Source organism: Quercus robur, chromosome 2, assembly GCF_932294415.1.
Source record: "Quercus robur chromosome 2, dhQueRobu3.1, whole genome shotgun sequence".
Classification (NCBI taxonomy): domain Eukaryota; kingdom Viridiplantae; phylum Streptophyta; class Magnoliopsida; order Fagales; family Fagaceae; genus Quercus; species Quercus robur.
In genome coordinates this window covers 30,088,496-30,099,211 of record NC_065535.1, presented here as the reverse complement: position 1 = coordinate 30,099,211, position 10,716 = coordinate 30,088,496, and the positions used below count along the sequence as shown (strand labels likewise).

Below are 10,716 nucleotides of genomic sequence, written 5' to 3'. Positions count from 1 at the left end.
ACTAATATCCCCAAAGTTGGAACCTTAAATATTAATTGCTCAAAAAAAAGAAATCAAAGGGAAAATAACAAAATATGATTAGCTTGTAAGGAAGTATGACCGTTGACATGCCACTCAGTGTAACATGTGAACTACATGATAGTGAACACTGAACATAGAAATAAAACTACAATTTTTTTTTTTTTTTTTGGGTAGTTTGATATTATTATGGGAATAGCTAAGCTTATATTTCTGGGGTCATTTCATCCAATCCAACAATGGTTGGTGATGGGAGAATCTCTCATGGACGACCATTCTGAGGTGCACTGCCTACCTTCCTAGAGTCCTCTCCATCTACCACCATCACCCCAGACAAGTCCACCTCTCCTTTGCTTTTCCTTTCTGCAATCTGTCTTTTTGTTGATTTGTAGAATAAGGCATAAAGAATCAGCTGGGCCAAACCAAACAATGTTCCTATCCCATTTGGTACCTGAGACAAACCCACAGTCCCGTTTATATGAGACCAATATTTCAAATGAAATGAAGAGAATACGTATGATGATTAAGATTTTGTTTATTGTAATTAAAGGTATGCATGCATTGTGTCATGTTATTTAAAATTTTAAATAATGACATTAGATACACTTTAAAAATAAAAATTGTTATATTTAATATAAATTATCTATGAAATTGAATTTCATATGGAAATCATAATTTTTCATGTATGTAATGATATGGTTAAATTTGAGAGAGAGAGAGAGAGAGGAATATGTGAATTACAACAATAAAGGGGTCAAATCGGATAAGACCATAAGCAAGCCAGATAACACCATTGGCAAAGCAAGCAAGGGAGAGGAAAAAGGGCATATACTCCACACTTTTTGTGGCAAGAACCAATTTCTGCACCAAAAAAAAGAAAAAGAAAAAATCACCCTTAGCTAAATAAGTTACAGAGATAAATTCATTAAAAAAATAATAATAAATAGAAGAAGAAGAAGAAGAAGAAATGATAAGCTTAGTTTCTTTTTATTTTTACAACTAAGAGATGAAGATTCAAATATTAGTTCTTTTTTATTAACAAATTGGGTAATGGTACTAAACTATATAACTCTTTTTTAAGTGGTCATGTATATATACTAAGTTTACTTACAAATAATCAAATATTGCAAAGTCTTACAAGTAATAAATGTTGAAAAAAGTTTACCTCCAAACTGGTTTAGAGGAAAATTATTTTAAATCAGAACGTGGTGATTGATAAAACTATTTACGTATATTTTTAATCACATGATATATTTAATAGTCATGTAACTTATTTAAATAATATATACAAATAGTTTTATAAGTCCCCACACATAAAGCATTGGAGGATATTCCTCTAAATTGGATTGCAAAATATGTACAAGTTAATTTGTAAATTTAATGAGATCAAATTGAGGATTAAAAAAAAATAGAATATACCAAAATTAACACCATATATATATAAATTTTCATGGTAATAGTTCTAGAGACTAGAGACTAACCATAACAGCCAGTGGTGAAGCATACATCATGATGTTGAACATAATGCACATGATGCCGACAATCATACTCCGCACCTTGAGAGTACGGGCTACAGTTAGAACTAAAACTGTGAGAACGGTAATGAATATGGCTTCAATAAGCAGCACAAGCAAAACTCTGAGCCTCTTTTGCCTCTCAGCAGTGTAGATTAAGAAGATGATTATGTACAATATCTCGATACCAGTGCCTGCCCCATTAATGGTCAAGACTGGTAAGCTATCTGGGTGCACCATGGGCAGCCCATACAAGCTCCACACCATGCAGTTCACTAGGGTTGCAAGATATGGTACTGGTGAGTATTGCTCCACTGCCTTTTTCTTCCATATTTGAATAAAAGTTGGCCTGGATAAAATGTCATTCCAAAAAAAAAAAAAAAAACAAACAATTTTAGTTTGGTTATTAGTAATGATACTAATGAATTTTCCCAATTAGGTGACCCTTTTTTTAATTTATTTATCGAGAAAAAGGTAACCCTTTTAATTATTTTTAACTACTAGTGGAGCCAATGCCCTTCAATCTTTATATCCAAATCAAATTATTCTTAATAAATAAATAAAAAATGTTCCAGTTGGATTCATTTGAAAAGAGAGAGGAAGAGAATAATACAATAATTAATGTCTTCAAGAATATTGTAACTCACACTCTAATTTTGAAAATAATTTTCTTTTATTTGAAATGGATATGTTCTATAATCCAAATAAAATATTAAAAAATTAAAGATGTACTTAGAGTCCATTTAGATACAGCTTATTTTGCTGAAAACTGAAAAATGTAGCAAAATAATTTTTAAATATGTGAATAGTATCGTCGGACCAATTTCTAATTTTTTTTTTTTGAATAAAGTGGTTGTGGGTCCCATAAACAGTACATGAACAGTACGTGAACAGTGCATTTTTGTCTCCTAAAAACTGAAACGCGTGCATTAAAAAAAAAGAAAAAAAAAAAGGAAAATGCAAAACGCCATACGCGGGAAAATAATTCATATCCAAATATATACTTAATATAATAGTATCAACTAAAATTTTAAATATCATGACATTGTACATACTTAAATCTAAGAAATAAAATCTTAATCATAAAACAAAGGTAATCCTATTTCATCTACCCTCCCTATTACTTAGGGTCTATTTTAATTGAGGGAGGAAAGAAGGGAAGTAGAAGGGGAGCAGAGTAAAATTAATTAAAAATAGGTTAATATTGGACTAAATCTACTCTACTTTACTCTACTCCTCCTCATTTTCCCTCAATCTAAACAGATCATTATTGTTAGTGAAATAAAAAAATAAATAAAAAATAAAAAAAAAAAAATAAAAAAAAAAAAAGAAGAAGAAGAAAAGAAAAGAAAAATTAAGAAGATGCCGATTAATGCTTCTATTTAGGTTAAAACCTCTTGATTAATGATAATGGAAAACAAAAAATGCCCTTCAAGCCACCCAAAAAAAAAAAAATGTGATAGTGGTGGGAAAATTTTTCTTTTTTCATCTTCTATTTCCTTTTTCTCCAAAAGTTTGTCATGTTGAAAGATATAGGGAGTACCAAAATCAAATCAATGTTACTAGTACTAGTAGATATGATCGAGGTTAGCTTACACTGGGGATAGGAACACACAGAGTGAGATAATGTTTCCTGAAAACAAGCAATAGAAACCACATGATCAGTTTCAGATCAAGCTAGCTGCAGCTTGAACAAGAAATGGGAAATGAGTTCTAAATAGTAATACTCTACCAAGCTTAAAGTACTCAAAAACTTTGATGGGGGAACAGAGAAAGCTAAAACATGATATCTTTTTCTTAGAAATCAAACTAAACTAAAACTCACCTAGAACACCAAGGATTGTTCGAACAGTATCTGCAGTAACCATGGCCATAGCTGAAGAAGAATGAGAAAGAGAGAGCTGAAGAAAAAGTTTATTTTCAGAGACAAGTTGAAGAGAGACGTACGTACATAGAATGCTATATACTTATATTCACATAGGGGTAAGAAACTAAGATGGTGGTTGTTCGGTGAGGGTGTGCCTCATATTTTTTTACCATCTTTGAAATAACTTGTTGCATGCGTAATAAAAGTAATGTTAACTGTGAACTTAGTTTAAATAATTACTTATAATTAACTTATAATAAAAGTGATGTTAAACTTAGATAAAATTGATGTTATTTTAATTAAATAAAAATATTATAAAAAGCATTGTGTCTTTTTTAAGTCTTAACATCACTCATAAGCCTATGCTATAGAGTATAGAGCCATAGAGGGTATCAAGAAACTGATGGGTCATGTGTGACTTGCATGACATGTATTGGCTTGTGCAACATAAAGCAACACATGGAAAGGAATGCCTTAAATGAAGGAGGAGATAATTGGCATTTTCGCTAATTTCACCGAAAGAAATAGTGAGAGAGAAAGAGAGTTAGAGTTGGCACTGCCTTCAAGATTCTCAGTACTCCTAACGTTACAGGTATCAGAAAGTGGCTTCTCTTTGGATAAAATAACTTTTTTTTGTCACTTTACCTCAATTCAAATCCTATCTAAAAAGCCATGAAATGTGAAATTTTTTGGATTCAGTTTTCAGAGACAAAGAGCCAAGGCAGTTAATTAGCTGCCCATGTTGAGAATTGTGGTGCCCCCTCTTGATTTATGAACACAAATTGACAAAATACACCACTATTGCACTGAGAAATTAAGAACTCAAAGAGAATGGTGTTTTTGTGAAGGGCAACATTGGGTTTTTATTCAAGTCAATAAGGATTGCTCATATATCAAACATGAGCTAAAGAAGACACATATGCATGGTGCAAATGTTTGCACTTGTATGGTACAAATGTTCAACATGTACAGATCAATCCCTATATGGCTTTTGGTGATATCTCTAATGGGATTATGGGATCTAATTATTTCATGATTCGCACACTGGCAATGAGAGTTGATACGAGCCTGATTCCATTGATTGCGATCATCGTGATAGTGGACAGGTTTGTCATGGTTAGAATGTGAGTTTTTTTGTTTTTTTGAGTGGTTAGAATGTGAGTTGAGCATGCATCTAGCATTTCATTTTGCATATTATATCAGGTTGTCAAAAAATTAAGGAGATTTGTTTGATTGAGTTCTTTATATATATAAGCATGCATGAGGTTTATATAAAACTTTCACTATATATAAAATTAAATTAAAAAAAAAAAAAAAAAAAACTGCATAAAATAGTAGTTTATGCATGGAAATGCATGCGCATCATTGTGATCTCTTCGTGTTTTTCAGTCCTAATCTCACAAATTTTTATTTTTTATTTTACACTCTATCAAGAAAGATAAAAATTAAATTATGAAAGGCTCATATTTTTGTGTCCAAATGAAAATGCTTAAATTCCACACGAGAAGAAAGACTAATTAATTAGATACGTGACATTATGCTAACCAAACTCTTTCAAAGACAGGTTACTTCTTCTTTCCTTTTTCTTTTTAATTTGAATAATATTTTTAATTATTAAAATATTTATTACAAAAAAATTTACATACTATCTTAGTATTAATATAATTGATGTCATATCAACAATATAATAAAGTTCATAATTACTTTTTTATTTTGTTGACACATAAGACGGGTATAGTAAAATTTGTAACGACTATAAAGGGGCATAATAATAAATAAACTTATTTTTGTCCCGTTACAAGAACAACGAGTGTGTTGGAAAGGAATTAAGGGCCTAAAGAGGCTGAAAAGAATAGGATTAAAAGCAATAAAACAAGAAACAGTTAGATGATCGATTTGCTTATTGGACATCTTATAGATTACGTGACCTTCGTATCTTTTTGTAAAAAGCCGTTTCATGGTAGTAAAGTCTCATCTTGTTTGTTGGCTAAATGACAATAACCACGTTGAACACTCGAATGAGTTCAAAAATCTTTAAATGTCTTCTAATTTTAGGGATAATTTGCAAAACTATGTTTCTATTCAAAACTTTAATTCATCTAGAGAATCTAACAGAGACATTATAGTCGTGATTCTAACCAAAAAATAATATTTGAAATTTTTGATTTCGCATGCATAAAAAAAAAAGTGTGTCCTGCTTGTAAGAAGGAAAATGATCTTATATAGATCCACATAGGTTGATTAAAACTTGTCTAATTATGTTTGTTTACTTGACTTTAATTAGTGTACAATGTGTCACATTCGAATTCATTGATTTTATTAATCATGTATATTTGAGGTATTTTCTCCTCTAATTAGTAATAACGGATTATAATCCTAGAGTTCTTAGAGTAATTATATCGTTCAATTCTAAAAATCTTATTCATTGATTTTGAATTAATTAATATTATTTTTTAACTAATTATGTGACAAAATTTAATTTAGTAATTTCAAAATAGACATATATATAAGGTGAAATTATTCTAAAAATTCCAGAGGATCTCAACCCAATCATATATAACCATATCTTCTTCTGGTGAATATTTTTGAAACTTTTGTGCATTTATATGAATTTTTGCGAACATTATTATGGAGCATAAAGTGAAGATCCATTTATAAATTACTGTAATTAATTTGTCAAAAGTTTTCCCACCATATGATCAAAACCAATTTTTTTTTTTTTTTGGTAACTTGTTAGTGTGCGCTGTTTGAGTACCATTGTGAGCAAAATTGGCTTTTGATCCCTAATTGTTGACTACAAGATCTTAATCCTGTTCGCCCTAGCTAATTACAATTTTTGGAGTGGTGGCTGACTTGGACATTCACTAATCATTTTCACAAACAGTAATTTGTTGTTTTCAAAGTATATGAACCTAGCTATCTTTGTTTAATTTTTGGATAATTAAAGAGTGATTCCCCATTTTACTTGGCAATTCTTCTTTTCAGAAGTGCATGTCACCATTATAACATCCCAAATCTTCTATTTTTGATATTCCATAATCCATATATATGCACCATTATAATATCCAAAATCACTATTTTTGATATTATTCCAAACAATCAAACACCATCCATCTATGCATTAACACAAAACAGTTCCTAGCGTACTTGTCCATGCAGACCAACTATGCCCCCCCAACTGACTCTCGACACTAACTAGTGGTAGAAGAATTCAGTCCCTATCGAATTATAGGCATTAATTGTTCAAATCAAACACAAAAGCCTAAGGAGGTACATGAACATATACCTTACCTAAGGAATCACATTAATTTGGTCAATGATGAATCAAATTCTGATGAGACTTTTGCTTTAATTCCACAACTGAAATTGATTATTGAGATTAAGAGAACGATGGGACATTTATGTGTAGCCTGGATTGAATTTAGACGCATGTGCTTTTCTTTTGTCAAACGTAGAATTGGAAAATATAGAACATGTATGGGCAAGGACTAAGGCCAAAGTACAAAGTCACTCCACTGTATAGTGCATTATTGTTGTCACAGTTTGGTCTTAATGTTTCAAGCTAAAACACACTAAACACTAAGTGCTGTGTTCTTGACTATCTTCTTTTTTTTCTTTTTTCTTTTTTTCTGAATTGGGAAAACTTTTCTCTCCAATACCCGACCTATTTCATGGAAAGTTGTGTGGATATAAATCATAATGCAAAACAGTTGTTTTGGCTTGTGCTTCTCCATTTTGAGATGACAAAGAAAATCGATATCGAAAGTTTGAACCAATGAGTAACGACTTAGAACTGTCGGCTTGACCCTAATGAACAATGATGTTTTTTTTTTATCCCATTAATCTCCATGTTGAATATATGGTTATCAGATGACATAGATGCCATATCCTTTAGGAAAATGATGTTTTTTTTTGGTTTTTGGTAGAAAAGGAACACTTACATTAACTAAACAAAAAGAAAATGATGTAATTACGAAGGTGGTCCAGCTAGATGAAGTAATGACATTGACTACACACTATCTACAATTAAGGTGCAGAGGTTTTGCAAAAGAGGGTAGAGATGATGGGAAGAATATGAATTGAAGTGGAAAGAGGAAGGACACTATAAGATAAAATATAGGTTTAATTAACATACTTAGTCAATAACCTTTACCCTATGTTTAAAATGGTTCTCATCCTTTGAAATGTTTCATCTTAGTTCTTAAATTTGTGTAAAAAAGATCCGTATATACCCATTAACTTTTGCTTTGATTTCTCTGTCTCCAAACGGATATCAAAGTAGGAAACAAATTATTTGAATAACTAATCCCTTCCCTCCTTTACTACTATCCACAGAATTTTGTTTAACAACCTCAACTCAAAATTGAAACAAGAGTTAATGACATGGGTGTTTTTGACACAAACTTAAAAATATTGAATAGAAGTTGAGTATAGATGTATAATTAAACCTAAAAATATAATATAACAAGCACATCAATGGAAAACCAATTGAAGTTTAGTAAGTTATATGTGGGATATAGATAGATTTAGAATATCTTTGGATGGAGATACGTGAAAGAAGAGGAGAGAGAAGAGGATACATTCCTTTTGGCTAGGGATGCAAAAAATGATTTATCCTACAAGGTGCCCTATCCCACTCTTCACATGGATTTTTCTCAACTTGAATATTATTCCTTAAAACGCTCAACTCTCTTATATTCACCATAATTATCTCTCACTTTTCTCTTCCATCTTCATCTTATCATCTTCATTATAAATTGGCAAAATTTTGTTTAACAACCTCAACTCAAAATTGAAACAAGAGATAATGACATGGGTGTTTTTAACACAAACTTAAAAGTAGAAGGACTAAAAGGAACATTTTAAAGGACATGGACTGTTTTAAAATATTGAATAGAAGTTGAGTATAGATGTATAATTAAACCTGAAAATATAATATACCAAGCACATCAATGGAAAACCAATTGAAGTTTAGTAAGTTATCAATGGGATATAAATAGATTTAAGATATCTTTGGATGGAGATACGTTAAAGAAGAGGAGAGAGGAGAGGATACATTCCTTTTGGCTAGGGATGTAAAAAATGATTTACCCTACAAGGTGCCCTATCCCACTCTTCACATGGGTTTTTCTCAACTTGAATATTATTCCTTAAAACACTCGGCTCTCTTATATTCACCATTATCTCTCACTTTTCTCTTCCATCTTCATCTTATCAATGTCGGATTCACCTCATTATAAATTGGCAAAATATTCCTACTCCAACCCACTTGTCCCAAAAAAGGGAAAGGGCAACTGGCAAGGATGGGAGACATTCCTCCTATCTACACTTTCGCTACACCACTGTCCACACATGTACGTAGCACTTTGGAATAAAACCCCTTTGCTCTAGCCGACCTTTGTTTTTCTTGATTTCTTTATCTTTTTTTATTTTTTATTTTTTGATAAAACACAAACATACAACAACACGCCAACTCCAAAACTACTAGTGGCAATTAGAGTTGCGGAGCTATTGATATACTCACACACACCAAGCAAACTAGGCGATGTGGGACAAAGCCCACACACAGGTTGCCAACCTCTGTTAGATTCAATTAAAACTTGTTTGTCCCACCTGTTTTATTATAGTCAAAACCAGTTTGGTTGCTCCGTACACAACACACACACACATATAGGGTCAGGAATTAGGATTAAGTATTACTTCATGTAATTTTTTCTTAATTTTACAATAATTAATAGTTTTTTATTAAATCAATATTTAGAAAATCTTAGTGCTCTCTATGTTCTATGCATGTCAAATTATATAATCTATATAAAAATTGGACTTAGAAGTCATGATTGTGCCAAATGACTTAACCAAGTGGAGAGTTTAGAGACACCGTTTACACAACCCAAGGAAGATGGACTCTTAATTAAGGCACAGGACATGCTCAGAGTTGGAGGTGCATTTTGAATAAGCAAGACACCGAGGCTCTCACAATGAATGGAACCACACTAGATCCTACACAATATATTAAATTCTTAATTAAATATACAAGTATTAGAGTCACGCAAGTAACTCTATATTTGAGGCACGTATGTGAAGTCGTTGCTTCAATTTTCTTCATGCTCTTCCAATTTCGGAAATACTATGTTCAGGTTTTTATTTTAATTCTTTCATTTTATGAAATATTAGCTGTGCTCCTTCTCTTATAAAATCCTAAATTTTTTGTTTATAATAAAATCCTAACATATTACAATTTGAAATTCTTCATCTAATGTAGTTCTTCCAAGTTTATATATCCTTTTTTTTTAAGTGAAACTCACCACAATTTATGAATCCCCAAGGCTCAAATGTCGCTTTCTTATTTCCAATGGAGCTCTCTCTCTCTCTCTCTCTTATTTTACAAATGAGAGTTAGAACACAACCCAATATTATTTAAGATTTGGAACATTCTATATTAAGATATGATATTTTATACTCCTATTGTCTAATAAAAAGTGTTTCTGAAGGATTACCCTTTGGGATAAATTTGTAGAGTTAATTAATGAATATATGTGCTTTGATGTATCTATGCCAACTACTACAATTATTACATCAAAATAAGACATATGTGAGTAAACATTTTTCTTTTAAAATATATTATTTTTCTTTAAAAATCCTAGTTTTTGTGTAAATTGGATTTTTTTTTTTCTATTCAATCTATAAAATAATATTTTATACATAATTTTAAAATTAAAAAAAAAACTTGAAATTTAAATATTTTATAGATGAAACGGTTGTTGATCTCCCAAGATTTTAAAATTTTGCATGCATGGAGGATTTGTAAAAATACATGAGCGTGAGTGTGTGTTTATGTGTGTGTGTGTATATCGTCAATCTTATTTTTTTTAAGAGAGATGGTAAGTCATGAAAAGTATTTAGAATTCAAAAAAAGACAAAAGTTTTCTTATTGTGAATTGTGAGACAAGAGTGCAATCGCAATAATGCCATTTTGTTGGAGTAGCACAAAGGATTGTGTTTTATCTTCTGGTTACAATCAAAATAAAAAGGGGGAGTGCTAATATGATATTTGATAATTGAGAGGGAGCTCATATTTGGGATTTGGATTTCATGAAAGAGTCTTTGTGTTACTATTGTACCTTCTTTAATTTTATCACGAAAGTTTTTTATTTTATTTTATTGTTGCTTGTGGAGTTAGGCATATATTCAAATCAAAATTCATAGTGTTATTTATATTTTGCGCTTGTTGATTAGTTTTTTGTTTTCCTTTCTTATTTGTTTTTATTTTTAATATTATTGGTTTGAACTTGAAGGTACTATTTGCAAAACATACAC

The 10,716-nt window shown here is 30.9% G+C and overlaps 1 protein-coding gene across 1 annotated transcript; it reads right to left on the bottom strand.

Moving 5' to 3' along the window:
• Positions 1-49: 49 nt before the first annotated feature.
• On the bottom strand, positions 50-3,519 carry LOC126713268 (bidirectional sugar transporter SWEET7). The gene is made up of 5 exons (XM_050412973.1): positions 3,358-3,519; positions 3,129-3,165; positions 1,500-1,881; positions 760-879; positions 50-469 (listed from the first exon to the last, which is right to left on the bottom strand). The coding sequence occupies exons 1-5, from the start codon at positions 3,404-3,406 to the stop codon at positions 281-283; spliced, it is 777 nt and encodes a 258-aa protein (XP_050268930.1). The 5' UTR covers positions 3,407-3,519; the 3' UTR covers positions 50-280.
• Between the last annotated feature and the right edge of the window lie 7,197 nt (positions 3,520-10,716).

What these genes read in the sequence shown, in the direction of transcription:
- LOC126713268 (XM_050412973.1), bottom strand. Translation starts at nt 3,406, where the DNA reads ATGGCCATGGTTACTGCAGATACTGTTCGAACAATCCTTGGTGTTCTA. An exon ending in AACAATCCTTGGTGTTCTAG is followed by an intron (nt 3,166 to 3,357) that starts GTGAGTTTTAGT and finishes GCTTGTTTTCAG; the next exon opens with GAAACATTATCTCACTCTGT. An exon ending in TGTGTGTTCCTATCCCCAGT is followed by an intron (nt 1,882 to 3,128) that starts GTAAGCTAACCT and finishes CATTTTATCCAG; the next exon opens with GCCAACTTTTATTCAAATAT.